This window comes from Tauraco erythrolophus, chromosome 3 (assembly GCF_009769465.1).
Source record: "Tauraco erythrolophus isolate bTauEry1 chromosome 3, bTauEry1.pri, whole genome shotgun sequence".
NCBI lineage: Eukaryota > Metazoa > Chordata > Aves > Musophagiformes > Musophagidae > Tauraco > Tauraco erythrolophus.
This window is the reverse complement of record NC_141467.1, coordinates 32,918,814-32,935,136: the sequence shown is the minus strand read 5'-3', so window position 1 is coordinate 32,935,136 and position 16,323 is coordinate 32,918,814. Positions and strand designations below refer to the sequence as shown.

Below are 16,323 nucleotides of genomic sequence, written 5' to 3'. Positions count from 1 at the left end.
TCTGTTCCAGTTTTACATCCTGTACCATACCTACCTTGTCTCTGCACTCCACTTTCCTTTTAGAGTTTAAATTGTAGAAGAAAGATGATCTTCCAGTTCTTTCTGTCTGACAGTATTTCAGGTTCTTGAATTTGGAAGCCACTTCGGAATTGTAGGGGTGGTCTTGGCCAGCTTCTATAGCTCAGCACTGGGATGTATTTAGATGAATTGACAGAGATAATCGCTTGAATGTCCAGCAAACCAGCTTCTGATTCTTGGACAACTCTCAAACTTTGCTGCAAAATACATGGTGAAATGAGTCCAGTTCTGTGGATTTGTCCTCAGTTCACTGTAGATTTGGTTTTGTTTCAGAGGTTTTACATATTTGTACATTCTTCTTCCTTTTTCATTTGAACCAATTTTTTTTTAATATTTTTAATGGGAAGCTCAATGCACTGGGAGACATCAGGATTCTAAGAGATCTGATTTGTCTGAGAGTTTTTCGTCTTTTATTGCATTCTGCAGAGATTCCAGCAAATCTTTAGGTTTTGTGAACAGGTTAACAACTCTGTTAACAGAACGGGATTAGACCTGTTCTGGGGAATTAAGAGGCTCGAGGGAATTCCTTCTACCATGAAAACGAGGAGCTAGGATGAATACTGCAATGCCAGGGTTCTCAGGTCTAGTTCAAACTGGGTTTAAAGTGAGTGTCAATTTTCTTTTTTTGACTCACCTGCTAACACCTGTGTGGCCATCAGCTTTGAGAAAAGGTGAAGGTGTGCTTTTTGTGCAAAAGCAACCATCCTGGGATAGGGTTACTAAGAAGGAAAGAAGGAACTTCTTACTTTGATCTTGCTGCTTCTATTTACCTTTGAGATAGATCTCTGCTATTTTTGACTTTTTCTTAGGAAGTTGGCTTACAACAGAAAAGATACCACTGCAGTAATTCAGGAGAGCATCTTAATTTTCAGAAATCTTTGGTTTATAAACTGATCAAAAACATTTTGCAAGATTAGTCAATGAATGAACATAGTTACTTGCCTTATGTAGAACAGTGAAGTTGGATCCAGTTGTTTTGAAGGCAGTGGCAGTAGTACACTAAACATTTCTGATGTGCTGTAGTTTTGCCAGCTTTTCACTGAAACCCACGTTTGATTTTTTTCAGTGCAAAAGTAAATGTTTTCAGATAAATTGGAATGCTTCCATAATTAGTAGTTTCAGTGTATCCGTATCATGATCACAATAGTACCATTGAGAGTAAGAAACCTTTGATATTGTGTGTGTACGTTTTGAAGGATTTGTCTGAAGTTCTAAATTGATTCATAGCTATGCTACGTGTGCAATTTGTTTATTTTCTTTAGTAGTATGGCTTGCCCTTTCAACATTCTTTTGTTGCCAGGTCTGTCAATATTTTTCTTCCTTAAGGTGTTTGCAGAGCTAATCAGCCTGCACAGCTTCACTGCCGCTCTGGTGTACTTTACTATTCCCACTGCTGAGAGTTAAATCTTTGCTAATGTACTTGCATAAAGTACCTCCAGAGGCTGAACTGATGGTGCAGCTGGAGTTACCTTGAAGTCTTGGCACACGTGTTCTCTTTGCTGTTCTTATTGTGGTGATAATCTCCAGCAGAGGGAATGAATGATACTTAAGAAGTTGATGACGCTTTTCTTCACTGGAGTCCCTCTGTTTATCTTCTTAACTATTACACCTCGATTTGCAAGAGTCAAGTACAGAAAAAATCATTTTCCATAGGATTTAAATGTACACAAAAAGAAAAAAAATCTCTGAGGCTGTTTTGTCACTTCCAAGTAGTTACTGCAGCTATAGTCAGGGTTTCTGAAAACCGAAGTTGACTAAAATAATATAGTAAATATGCAAATTTAATCTCATATTTCATCTAAATTTGAAATCCGTGTATTGCACAAAATTTAATATGTTTCAAGATACTTTAAGGTGATTCTCTTTGATCTCTTTAGATGCATCACTACAACACTCGACTAAAAAATCTGTTTAGTGTGTTAAATTATGAACGGACTGTAAACACCAGTTTTATCGGCTCTTCAGTGTTTGGGAAGGATGATATCTACAAGACATGGAAGAAGTTTGTTACAAAGGTTCTTGAATCAGATGGTGAAATTCCTCATTTCTACTATGTAAAGGTATGTCTTTTTAGTCATGTATTCAAACTAACTTTTCAAAGTCAGCTTCTGCAGATACTTCTAAAGCTGTAATAGCTGTAATCTGAATGCATAATTATTTCTTTTTCAAAATAAACTTTTCTGCATACCTAACACAGACTTTGGTGGTTTTTCTGTTTTTTTTTTTTTTTGGTGGGATATCCCTGCAGTAGCGCTTCCTTTACTTGGATATTTTTCTGTCCATCTCTCTGTCATGGAGCAGCTCTCGCTTCTGCACATGCACTGGATTTTTGCAGTTACATTTACTTGGATATAAAAATGGGACAAAAATATAGACTCAAATATGCTTTTAGGGCCGTCTTCCCAGAGAGAAACCAGGAAAACCTCGCTTTGTGCATTTGGATGAATTTAGCATCTTTTTAAAAGAAGATCTCTCGTCTCAGTATCGTTAGTTTCTGTTGAAAATGAGCATGTGAACTCTAGTGTCTCTCCAACAAATTTCTTCTCCTACTTGAAAAAAAGGAATGCTTGTCATATCTCGCTATTTGAAGGAGTTTCTTCGTAACACTTCTGTTTTTCAGTTATGTCTAGCAGGCAACCTTTTGTGTTTGAGCTGAATTCATAGCTTTAAACTGGGGCAATTTATACAGATGTCTGTGAATTACACAGATTTATATGTATTCTAGTGGGGCTGCTCTCCCGTGCTCTCATATGTCAGTTTTCATCCTGACCAGAGGTTACTTTCAGTGATTGTCTCGTTATCTTTCAAGCCAAAGAATCATGTCATTGGCATAGTTCTCCTAAGATTGTTGCTTCTTTTGGAGGTTTTGAATTTTGACTATGACGAATGAAAGCAGAGTTAAGATTGCAATATGAGGTTTAGGACGAGGAAAGGTTCTTAAAATATTTAAACATACAAAAGTATCAGCAGTAAACTTCAGTTAAATGATTGAAGGTTCAGTGTTGGATTTGAGGTTGTATATGGTACCATCTTCTGTTAAGAATTGTGCTAAAAGTGATGGTTTGGTTATCCCTTGTAAGGGAAAACTCGTTGATGAGTGAGGAAGGATTTTGCAGATAAGCAATGAGTTTTTGTTCTGTCACAAATTTGGACTGAATGATGCAGTAGTTTAATTCCTGTGTGATTTATTCTTCAGCCTTGTTTCCATACGACAACAAAACTTTTTTCGTACTATCACATTGTTTATGGTGATACTGATGAATACATAATGGAAGATATTTCTTCTATTTCAGGCTGATGTGTCCAGGGCTTATGATACCATTCCTCACAATAAACTTGTGGAAGTGATTTCACGGATCTTAAACCCTGAGAAAAGAACTGTCTACTGCATACGGCGCTATGCTGTGATTATGATTACCACAAGTGGAAAAGCCAGGAGGTTCTATAGGAGACATGTATGACTTGTTGATTTCTTCTATTTGCTGCTGTAGATGTATTTCAGTCCAAGGAATATTTTTCTTTATAGCTTTTCTTTTAGCCACAATTTGAATTAGGCAATTACTTCATAAACACTTTTAATAGTGTTGGATATTTTCCAGAGGTAGCAAAGCTTCTTTTTACTTTGTACGCTTTTTACTCAAAGTTAGTAACAATAAAGATAAATGTGTTGTGGAAATAGAGATATGCGAGGGAGATACTTCTTTTTAACAATAGCAGTTGTTAGATTAAAATAGTGCAATAAGACTGGCCCTCTGACCTTCACTGAATAAAAGTGTCTGTTACTGAATTTTCTATTGCTCTTGTCATTTATTTCTTTACACTCAATATACAGGTTTCTACTTTCAAGGATTTTATGCCAGACATGAAGCAGTTTGTGTCCCAGCTTCAGGAGAATGCCTCGTTGCAAAATGCAATAATAGTTGAACAGGTAAATATTGGGAGGCTTCTTTTCAGCTGAAAAAGCAAGCTACAGAAGAATTGGAGGAAGATTAGGATTTTTAATTGAGTGTACGTATTATATGGTGACATCACCTCTCTTCTACTTACCCAGCACCCTCTGTAGAAAGATTCTTGTCATCTCTTGCACCGGGCAAGAAATCTGACAAAGTGTTTTCCTAGACTTTTTGCAGATTTTCTCCTCATTGTCTCAATCTTCCGTTTTAACCAGTGTTTTCTCTTTCCTTTCCTGATTCCATTGTTTGTTGCAACAGTTCTCAAGTGAGAAATTAAGTGTCCCAGTAAAGAAAGGCTTCAACACTTGCTATCTCCAAAACGTACAGAAGTAAGAACAAGCAAAAATGTATTCTGAGCTAAGTAGCTAAGGAAATAAATGTGGCGTCTTGAATAGCAAGCTGCACTGAATAGAAAAATGACTTAAAAAAAAAAAAAAAGAAAAAAGAAAACCCCACTTATTTTAATGATTGTCTGCCAAGGTTGATAAGAGTGAACTCTAAAGAAGAGTTAAAATGCAGCATAAACCAAGATCAACTCTTGTATTTTTTGTTTTGAGAGATTTCTCACTTTCAGTGAATTAAAGTATGCTTAAAAAGTATATCTATTTTCAGTTTACTCCAACTGATGCTTTGTTGCAAGAAGCAAATATCCTTCTGAGGTTTTAATTCTTGTGCTGCAGAGAACTGTACTAATTCCAAATGTTTGTTCTCAAGACCTCTTTCTGTGCAAGGAACATGACAGAGAAAGGCATAGAAGTAGATAACATGCTCAGTCAGTTTCTTAATGTGTTTTACTGCTTGGCATCATGGTGTTCCATGGTAACAACCTACAAGATTCCCGAGCATCAGGTGACCAGGCAGGTGTTTTCTCACAAGCTACTTTAAATTATTTTTTTTCCTAAACTTGTAGGTGGAAAATTTTGACATAAGGTAATTTATGCTTCTAACATAAAAGTAAAATGATCTTGGATATCTATGGACATAGGAGTGGCATGTACAGTGTGGGTGGTGCACAATTCCAAAGCGCAAAGAGCCTAATGAGTACATGGATGAAAATGAAAACTAGCTGGATCTGTGATGATACGTACATAGGTTTTGTTTGGTCTTTTTTTCCAGTGGACATCTATTTAGGTAACTATGCTAGATATTACATGAACAGCAGCCTTCCGTTTCAAAATATTTTACATTTGAAAGCAATTTTTGTGTGTATGTCATGAGAAAAAAAAAAGCATTCTGAGAAGAGTAATCACGTCAGCCTGGTTGTCTGTACCACAGGTGCATCATGTTAGCTTTTCATTCAAATAACCATGATCTCACATGGCTCTATCAAAAGCTGCATGCATTTGTTTGATGTCTAATCTATACAAATAGTAAGTAATTTTGCTTTAGCTCTCATGAAGTCATTATTAAAGGGATTTAAACTGTAATAAATTAATTTATTACACAATTTTTAACACAAAAAGCTTCATAAATATAAGGTAGACAGTCACGCATGGAATTGCTGGTAATATGTGGCAAATAATGATTTTTCAGCAGAACTGGCAAGTGAGTGTATCTATATTGGGGAATCTTAAAGAATATGACAGTTACAGAAATTGTCCTGCAGGATAGAAAGTGGCCAAAAGAGCAAGGTCTCATACATTGTAATAATCCAATATAATATGACAGCACTTAAAATGTTTTTGGATGTTATATTTAACTGTTTTTCCATGTAACACTAATCAAAACTGCTTTTCTCCTAAATCAAAACATAAAAACCCCAAATGTACCATTCACTTATTGGATGTGAGCAGCTTTTTAGTGTGATATTCAGATCTTGGTTTTAGGTGTTTTGTTTCTTACCTTAGGGGCTTGATCTACTAGTCTTAACTTTTCGTAAAGGTTTCTGTGCATCTTTTAAGTTTATACTATATTTTTAGTTTCAATGTGTTTCTGAAGTGTGAATCGTGTTTTGTTTTGTTTTGTCCCATTTCTAGAGCTTAACTTTTAATGAGACAAGTTCCAGCCTGTTTACTTTTTTCCTTCAAATGATACATAACAACATCCTGGAGATTGGGAGCAGGTAAAAAGAAGTTAGTTTTTCTTTATATAGTGCGTTTGGGTTTTTTGGTTGGTTATTTTTTTTCTGTTAAGTAGGACACATTTAACTGGCTCAGGGGATTTTTGATAGCTGTCTTTTAAAGATCTTTGAGGTCCCTTCCAACCCTAACCATTCTGTGGTTCTATGATTGTGTTTCGTGTTAATTTGAAATCTGTTTATCAGTTTAAGCTCCATAAAAGCATGAAGAGTTTGGAATCAAACTTGTATTTGAAGAAAATTTCACTTTCCCACCTCGATGATGTTAACTATACACAGAATGTGTTAATTCTATAAATATGTAACCTTCTTCATTTAAAACTGCAGGTGGAGTTCAAAAGAAAAATAATTTAAAATATTGAGATCCTTAGTGATGAACAAAAGTGGGGTAACATCCAAGCAATCATGCAAAAGCCTTGTTAGTAATTTCCCTGTAGTGCGAAATTAAACCTTTTCTGCATGGCCTTGCTATTTCACAAGTTGCAATAAAAATAAAAGGTAATAGCAAAAGAAATTAAAATTATTGGTAACTCCAAAATTAGGAATCAGATGTTACACAGGGTAGTTAGTAATGCAGATTTCTTTTTGTGTTGCTAGAAATGCTAGTCTGGTATTTACATTTTCCCTCTTGGTGGCAAGTGTGTACAGTGTCCCAGAAGCAGGTACTTGTATGATCTTTGTAAATTCAGAGTGAGGTATATAAGAATGAATTTCTTCTTGCTCTTGAAAAAATACCTTGATTTTAGAATACTTAATCTCATAGCATTGAGGGAGGAGGAGAAAAGCTTTCAAGGAGGCAAACAGAAGAACATTTATGGGTTTTTCTAGCGTTGATGCTTACACTCCCTTTGGCAGGATCACGAGAATGCTGAGATGGCATGCCATTAATAAGGACTAACTGATATCAGTATGTTTAGTAGAAGTTGAATAGTTTTAAAGAAGGCACACACTGACAAAGCCAACTTCACACTTATTTAAATTCAGTTACAGCGTGGCTGAAAAAACACCGTTTGTCCTGAAATGGATTTGCCATTTTTGAGTAGCTCATTTTCATTTGTTTAAAAAAATACCGAACTAAAACTGCAAATAAGTTTAGTAAATAAATACACTCTTTAACTGATGGTTCTCAAAAAGCCATGACAGTTAATCAACATTTACTTGATGTTTTGAGAATCACAGAATGTTAGGGTTTGGAAGGGACCTCAAAGGATCATCTAGTCCAGCCCCCCTTCCAGAGCAGGACCACCTAGATCAGATCACACAAGAATGTGTCCAGGTGGGTTTTGAACATGTCCAGATAAGGAGAATCCACAACCTCTCTGGGCAGCCTGTTCCAGTGTTCTGTTACCCTTACTGTGAAGAAGTTCTTCCTCATGTTTAAGTGGAATCTCCTATGTTCCAGCTTATATCCGTTTCCCCTTGTCCTAGAGAAGAATGCTGATTGTTGAGCTGGGGACCTAGAAGGAATCTTTTAATGGCATTTGGTACATTTATGAAAAGTCTGAAAATATGTAAAATTACTGCTGGAAAAATTTACAAATTACTCAAAACATAGGTAAGATCACTGCTAGAATCACTGTAGAATGGTTCGGGTTGGAAGGGACCTTAAAGATCATCTAGTTCCAACCCCCCTGCCGTAGGCAGGGACACCTTCCACTATATCAGGTTATTCAAAGCCTCATCCAAACTGGCCTTGAACGCTTCCAGGGATGAGTCATCCACAACTTCTCTGGACAACCTGTTCCAGTGCCTCACTGCCCTCAGAGTGAAGAATTTCTCCCTTAGATCTAATCAAAATCTACCGTCTTTCAGTTGCTCTGGTGTCCAGTTGCATTATTTCATTCTTGTCAGTTTCATGAAGCCATTCATGTAGTAATGGTAAAATGGACATTGTAATACATTATCTCACTACTTCAAAGGAGTGTTGTGAAAATAGTTCCCTTGGGTTTTGTGAGGCATACTCGTTCTGTTGCTGCCAGCATAGGAAAATCCATGAGGTAGTGGGGAACTCTGTCTTCAGGAGCTTATCTACATTGCCGTTACTGTGTGTGGTCTTACTGGCTTTATACAAGCAATAAGATAGGGGAAGTATTAATGAACCTCCCCCTGGCTATGTCTGTATGAATTCTTTGAAGCCACAGGAGACAAATCAAGATCTACTTTTGCCGTGGTCTCACTTGAGGGAAGAGATGCCATCCAGAGGGGCCTTGATAGGCTTGAGAAATGGGCCAGTGCAAACTGCATGAGCTTCAACAAGTCAAAAAGCAAGGTCCTTCACCTAGGTCGGACCAATCCTAGGCACAAATACAAACTGGGCACAGAGTGGGTTGAGAGTAGCCCTGAGGAGAAGGATTTGGGGGTGTTTATAGATGAGAAGCTCAACATGAGCCGTCAGTGCGCTCATGCGGCCCAGAAGGCCAGCCGCATCCTGGGATGTATCAAGAGAAGCGTGGTCAGCAGGTCAAGAGAGGTGATTCTCCCCCTTTACTCTGCTCTTGTGAGACCCCACCTCGAATACTGCGTCCAGTTCTGGTGTCCCCACCATAAGAGAGACATAGATCTGTTGGAGCGTGTTCAGAGGAGGGCCACAAAGATGATCCAGGGGCTGGAGCACCTCTGCTATGAGGACAGGTTGTAGGAGCTGGGATTGTTCAGCCTTGAAAAGAGAAGACCTAATAGCTGCCTTCCAATACCTGAAGGGAACCTACAGGAAGGCTGGGGAGGGACTTTTTACAGGAGTGTCCACTGATAGGACAAGGGGAAATGGGTTTAAGTTGAAGGAGAACAGATTTAGATTAGGTCTTAGGAAGAAATTCGTCAGTATGAGGGTGGTAAGACTTTGGAATGAATTGCCCAGAGATGTTGTGGATGCCCCCTCCCTGGAGGTGTTCAAGGCCAGGTTGGAGGGAGCCTTGAGTAGTGTGATCTAGTTGAGAGGCGTCCCTGCCCATGACAGGGAGGTTGGATGAGATGATCTCTAAGGTCCCTTCCAGCCTATGCCATTCTATGATTCTATGATACTCTTTTGCAAAATGATGACTAGCAACTTCAGTGAGCTTTTCAAGCAGGAGAGAGGTTGAGTATAATTACAAGTAATAAGGGATAGCATTTCACAGGATGTAGTGTTTTTTCCTAGTTAGAAGTAAAATAGCTTCATGCCTGAACAGTTAAATGAGGAAATAAAGATGATTTACAGTATAGCTGGGATGTATAAAACCAGATCACATGCTCTATTGGACTAAGCAATCAGAAATTTCCCTAAAATTAGTGATATTTGTTTGTGGGGAAAAAAACCCCAACAAATAAACCAACCACTCCTAAAAAAAAAAACCAACCTCAAACCCAAGAAAATATTTTCTTTGGCTAGATCACGCTGTGCAAGTATAACAAAGAATAGACACCTCAATTTAATCGATATAAATTATTTCATAGTTAAACATTTTTACTCTGACTGTGCTGCTGAAAGAGGGTTATTTTTCAGAAAACTTAATAAGATTTTATGGTGGTGAACACGTATATTTGAATTTAATGTGGAAGTCTCCTGTTTTTGAGAAGCATTGGAAGTGTTCCCTCTCAAAATCTACCTGAATTTAATTCCTGGTGTAAATGTAAAATATGAGTTTCAGCCTATGGACTTTTAGTGGGCATCTGCTAGGAGCTGTTTGGATAATAATTAAATTACAGTATTGGCTTCAGTGCTGTTTAACATCTTTGTTGGCAACATGGACAGTGGGATCAAGTGCACCCTCAGCAAGTTTGCTGACCACACCAAGCTGTGTGGTGTTGTGGACATGCTGGAGGGAAGGGATGCCATCCAGAGGGACCTTGACAGGCTTGAGAAGTGGGCCTTTGAGAACCTCATGAAGTTCAACAAGGCCAAGTGCAAGGTCCTGCACGTGGGTCGGGGCAATCCCAAGCACAATTACAGCCTGGGTGGAGAATGAATTGAGAGCAGCCCTGAGGAGAAGGACTTGGGAGTGCTGGTGAATGAGAAGCTCAACATGAGCCGGCAATGTGCACTAGCAGCCCAGAAAGCCAACCATACCCTGGGCTGCATCCAAAGATGTGTGGCCAGCAGGTCGAGGGACGTAATTCTGCCCCTCTACTCTGCTCTCGTAGGACCTCACCTGGAGTACTGTGTTCTTCTGTGGTGGTCTCCAACATAAGAAGGACATGTAGCTGTTGGAACGGGTCCAGAGGATGGCCACAAAGATGATACGAGGGCTGGAGCACTTCTCCTATGAAGACAGGCTGAGAGAGTTGGGGCTGTTCAGTCTGGAGAAGAGAAGACTCTGGGGAGACCTTCTGGCAGCCTTCCAGTACCTAAAGGGGCCTACAAGAAAGCTGGAGAGGGACTTTTTACAAGGGTGTGTAGTGATAGGACAAGGGGAAATGGCTTTAAACTGAAAGAGGGCAGATTTTGATTAGATAGAAGGAAGGAATTTTTTACTCTGAGGGTGGTGAGGTACTGGAACAGGTTGCTCAGAGAAGTTGTAGATGCCCCATCCCTGGAAGTGTTCAAGGCCAAGTTGGATGAGGCTTTGAGCAACCTGGTGTAGTGGAGGGTGTCCCTGCCCATGGTAGGCGGATTGGAACTAGATGAACTTTAAGGTCTCTTCCAACCTAAACCATTCTATGATTCTGTGATAGTTTGAAAAATTAGTCCATTCCACTTTATTTCTTGTACAAGGACGCTTGTTTTGAAGCTATGTAATATGTAACATAAAGACGTACAAAGCTTAAATGAAGGGTGGCTCTGCAGCTGGAGGAGGCATTGTGGTTTGAGAGCAGTTACAAAATTTCATTTAATGACAGTTGTCTACTGGAGTTTGTTAATAAGAAAGAAATATGTGTATTAGTGGTTTTTTTTGCACTGTTTAACGTAATACTTCTGGAGTCATTTGTAGATTTCTAGAGGAAAGAGTAAACAAATTTAAGTAAGGCTGACTAGCAAGCATGTAGCATATTTCCTACTGTAACATATATGTTGTACTTGAAAAAAGTAAGTAAATGTTTAATGGGTATCGAAATCTTCTTGTTGCACGTTTTGATTTTTTTTTTCTTTTCTTATTTATTAGGTACTACTTACAGTGCTGTGGAATTCCACAGGGCTCCATTTTGTCAACCTTACTTTGCAGCTTATGCTATGGGGACATGGAAAACAAATTACTCTGTGGAGTGCAGCAGGATGGGTAGGGATGCTTTGTTCTGTCCTCTGTTATAGTAATGCAAAATATATAGTATATGTGTTAAATATTTTATCTGAAGTTTAATTTTGAATTTCAAGGATTTCCAACTCTCCATGGAGAGTGTGGTGCACACAAACATCTCTGGAGCTTCAGTGTCACTGTGGTTGTTTTTTGGGGGGAATTTCCATGTTTGTCATAAGATTGGGAAGAAAAGTGCTGAAAAGAAGCTTTCCCAGATCTGTGTGAAGGAGACTTATTCTTACAAAAAACACAGTATTTAGGGATGCTGTGAAGAGTCTGACAAGCTGCTCTTGTACATCTGAGAAGTTTATGGTTCTCCCACGCTAATTCCCACAACATCTTCGATCTTTTGTCCTCAGACAAGACGGGATGTTTGTTATAGACTTTCTGGTAACTCTAGGCTTCTGCCTGAGGGCTTTCCAATTCACTATCTGTAAATCTAACATTTTATCAAGGTCACAGCTTTATTGCAGATTTTTTACAAGGCATGTTGGTTCTTGTTTGAAGCCCTGTGTGGCTCTTGATACCTCTTCTAAGTCTTTGTGCCCTGCTCATGCTTACTGCTTAGGGGCTTGACAGAAAACTAGCCTGATAAAAGCTCTACCTCTTTATTAGCTGTAAAAACATTGGGGTTCCTTTTACCTTCATATGAACTGATTCCCAGCTGAATCCCAGGTTAGGGTCTTTAGCCATGAGCTGGACCCTGAAGCTTGTCTGTGTTCACACATCTCCCTCCGTTTCTGTGAATTCTGTCCAAAGAAAGAAAAAAGAAACTAAGTAGTGTGTAAGAGTACTCCAGATAAGTGCATCTGTCTGGTGGCTCTTTTTGAGAGACTCACTGGTTGATGGAAAGTCTCAGAATTTTAAACATTTCCCTGCACAAGTAGTGAAGTGTTTTTCTCATAGGCTTTCGGATGCTGTAATGATGTGAGGCTGAACAGCATCTTTTGCATTCAAAGGACATTGTTTATATATACTGAAATTACGAAACTGATTCAGAAGAATGCACTCTTTAATGTAGCAGCTATTTTTATATAGAGCGGATTCTAAAATGTTACTTAGGTGTTTGTTGGAGTATTTTGGTAGATTAATTTGGCCTTTAAGTCAAAAAAATAACATGGCTATTGACTTGGCTAGGCAAAGAAACAGCTGATCTGATCATAGTGATGGCAGTATTCCTGCTTCGAAGAGGAAACTGGACAAGATCATCTCCAGAGCTTTCTCTTTATGATCTACTAGGCAGGAGTTATCAGAAAAATATGAGCATGCTTGTGGGCTGATTTCTATTGAAAAAGAAAATTCCAGCCTTTACAGTGGTAGGACTGTAGTCTGTTCTATGTTGAAGTTATAGCTTCACAAACAAGTTATTGCATGGTAAACAAAAATACAGAATTAGAGCACATCAGGAATCTGGTATCTGCTTGTGTACCTGGTATTACACCTCCTTTACTTGTATTGTGGATTAAGATACTGCAAATTCTCCCTTGGAAAAGTGTAAAACCCTGGATCCAAGAAGCTGCTGTGGAGTAGCTTGTGTGCTGTAAATTCCTGTCATGTTTCGTGTAGCCAGCCCCTTTGCTTTCTTATTTTTATTTTTTTTTTCATTTATTTTAGGAAAGAAGCAGAGCTGAGAATTTCTTCATGAGACTCGATTGGAGATCATATTGGCCTCTACCTTCTTGTGAATTAAAATGGGCACGTTGTTGCTCTGAAGAGTATGACAAAAATTTGAAAGGATTACATATCAAAAAATCTAACATCAGTTTCTTCTTGATTACAGAGTCCTAATACGTCTCATTGATGACTTTTTGCTGGTTACGCCACATCTAATGCAGGCAAGAACTTTTCTGAGGTATGCTATTAAAGACGTAGTTTTTGAAGTAATAAGCCTTAACACCTTTTAGGTGATTCTTTTTCATCTTTATACATGCTTGTACATGTAGATATGTTTGTTTTATGGGTTAGTAATCAAGGGCTGTTTTGGAGTCCTTGCTGGTAGCTTGTGCCTGGGAAGAATCTTAATAGCTATGTTCTTGATGGCCAACTAACAATCTGTTGCAGCTCAGATGATGGGAGATTCCTGCTGAAGTTTAAATTAGGGCCCTAGCTACTGATCTTGATGGAGCTTCTAGCAGCAATTAGTAGTGCAGACTAGCCAAAGCAGCTGACAGTTGTCTTTTAAGACCGTTTTCCCTTCAAATTTTGAAAATGTCTTAAAAACATTTTAAGAGTATAACTATCAGAGTGGTGTGCTGCTGCCTTCTATTCTTAGGGAAAGAGTGCAACTTTTTTCTTATCCAATATTCCTAAGAATTTTCTGGTCATTAATATTCTAGGGTGAGTATTTGAAGATGCTGATAGCATGGCAGCATGCAGCTCACACAGAAGTTTTCACACAGTAATTTTTTAGAGTGCTTCAGAACTACCTTGTCTTAAAATTGGGCCCCAAAAGATGTTCTTGGTTACCATGGATATGAATGTACAGTCAAGATCCAAGAAGAGTTCTGCTGATGCCAAAGCCAGTTTTAAGGATCCGAAGGAGAGGTCTTGAAGAAAAGCTTAGCATCTGCAACAAAGTCAGTTGCATGCTTTTCAATAGTCAGAAAGATGCAGCTCTGTTGTGAGCCTGAAGGTGATGGGGAAATCAATTAAGTACAGTTTGAAGTATAAATTGTACTAAATAGTGGATAGTGTACCTTGAAGACTTAATTTGTCCTTGTTTCCTTATCAGACATAAATAAATTTCTAGGGATGTGCAGATTTACAGTTCTGGAAATAATAGGTCAAACTAAGAATCTAGAGCTGCCTCAAGCTATTAATCTCTATAACATTTTTTCAGCGTAACGTCGCTTGCAGTAGCATTGCAGGTATTGTCCTACTTGCCCTTTGAAGTTATCAGCATCTTTATTCTATATCAACTTCTGCACCAGCTGTGTCGATTTTCTGTAGACAAGTAGCCGCTTCTGTGCAAGTTTTCCAGAACTGCTTACAGATCCTGTGAACTCTCTGCCACAAATGGAGTAGTAAGTTTTTTCTCATATAGTATTAGAACTGGGGGACTCAAGAAATAAATTTTGAGGAGACAGCGTTATGACCATTACTCCCCAACAAGAAGAGCCTACCTATTCCTCTTGCTCTTTGAAAGGATGAAGCCTCACATGAATACATCGCCAAGTAGGACAAACTGCAGCTTGTCCATGAGATGACACTGCTGATGCAATGTGTAGTAGGTGATCAGCAGGCATTCTGGCAATGAAAACATCCTTAGGGAAAACTTTATGAAGAAAGTTCAAAACTTTTCATCAGATAAATGAGGTTCCTGTGATGTAGATTCTCCTTGTTTCTGTTAACTTTCAAAACCAATAACTCTTCATCTGTCTTTTTCCAGTGACTTTGATCTCTATCGTTTCTGAGAGTGTGGTTTATGCAGCTTGTCTCAAGTGTTTCAAGGCATAAATTCTTAATTTGCATTAATCTGTAAAAGTTTTTCTCCATTGTTATAATATCCTCAAACTTATTTATTTAATTTCTATATTTATTTACATCTAATATCTTCAGTTTTGTTCATTACTAGCTGTGTTCCTTAACCTAGAGTTGGCCGTGGTTCCCTTTATTCTTTGGTTTCTGTGCTTTTATGCAAGATCATGTGTGTCTTGCAGCGTGGTGGGATTTTTTGTTTGCTTTTGCGAGGGGAGTTAGGCTAACTGTTTATATCTGTTTTAGGACTCTAGCAACAGGTATTCCTGAGTATGGCTTTTTAATAAACCCCAATAAGACAGTCGTGAATTTTCCTGTTGATGATATCCCAGGATGTTCCAAATTTAAACAGCTGCCAGATTGTCGCTTGATCCCGTGGTGTGGTTTATTATTAGATATACAGACACTTGAGGTTTACTGCGATTACTCCAGGTAAATACAGTTGTATGCTCCAGTGTCGCCTTTACAGTATATTGTATGTAGTGTGAGAAGCACGAGGGTGTCTTGTGAATGGTGTAGTTGAATTAACTGCAAAATAGATTCTACAATGCTGTTTCTTAACCAGTAATCTAAACATTTTCTTCTGCTGTGCAGCCTGCTATTTTCTTCGTTTCATGCTGGTGGAATGTACATACCATTACAACCATCAGATGTGGCACAGGTCACTAGTGACCAGAAGTCATATACTGTATGGTGGCTACATGGTTCTGAGAACGTTTCATCATTACACACTGTATTGTACCTGTTATCATATAAGTACACTTATTGTTCAGAAATTGTTTGGTGGTTTTTTTTTTTGTACCTTCCTAAAAGAAGCAGTAATTATTACATAATTTTGTATAGACTAGAGGGACTAGTAATCCTTTCAACCATCAGAGTTGTTCCCTCTGGTACACTTCAGGTGGTAGGGTAGGGTAGAAGTAACTTCTCTTTAAACTAGCAACCTTGTCTATATATACACCTTGTCTAAAGCAGTCTGAAGTGGCGTAGAACTTAGTATGGGACAATGTATCCTACTGAAAAACTCTGTAGACCCTTTACATGGCCTACTAGAGATGGCATTAGACATTTGCTAAAGATTAACAAGAAAGAACTGTTTAAACTGAAGGATAATACTGCTGTGTTATTGACCGTGTTTAGTATAAGCAGTCCATGCATACGTTTAAGTGGGAAATTAGGAGGACATTTTTCATCACCAGAGTGGTGAAGTTCTTCAGTAGTCTTCCAAAACAGAAAAGCTTGGTCAGTTTAGGAAAGGAATTTATATGACATTGATTTTGTCTAACAACAGAGGACTAAAATCAACAGCCAAAGAGATCCGTTCACTAGCTGTGTTTGTAAAAGAATCGGTTTATGTTGATAAGGGCATTGGTGCTACTGGTCTGGGAGGCACTGATCAGAATCCTGAGGGTGTTTGTTACAATGGCTGTCTTGCTTTTGATAAGCTGGACTTAAGTAACTGGAACACCAGGGTGAAGTGAGGTGGTTTCCAGCCTAAGCTCCTGCGTTGCATGGATCACAGAGAAAA

General features: G+C 38.5%; 1 protein-coding gene across 1 annotated transcript in view; it reads left to right on the top strand.

Annotated features, from left to right (window-relative positions):
* TERT (telomerase reverse transcriptase) overlaps positions 1–16,323 on the top strand; it is a 38,681-nt gene that overhangs the window by 12,183 nt on the left and 10,175 nt on the right. Inside the window, exons 5-11 of the mRNA XM_086609126.1 lie at positions 1,956–2,138; positions 3,372–3,533; positions 3,911–4,006; positions 6,008–6,093; positions 11,187–11,300; positions 13,099–13,170; positions 15,042–15,227. Coding sequence (XP_086465252.1) covers positions 1,956–2,138; positions 3,372–3,533; positions 3,911–4,006; positions 6,008–6,093; positions 11,187–11,300; positions 13,099–13,170; positions 15,042–15,227 — 899 coding nt within the window. The remainder of the gene's footprint in view (positions 1–1,955; positions 2,139–3,371; positions 3,534–3,910; positions 4,007–6,007; positions 6,094–11,186; positions 11,301–13,098; positions 13,171–15,041; positions 15,228–16,323) is intronic.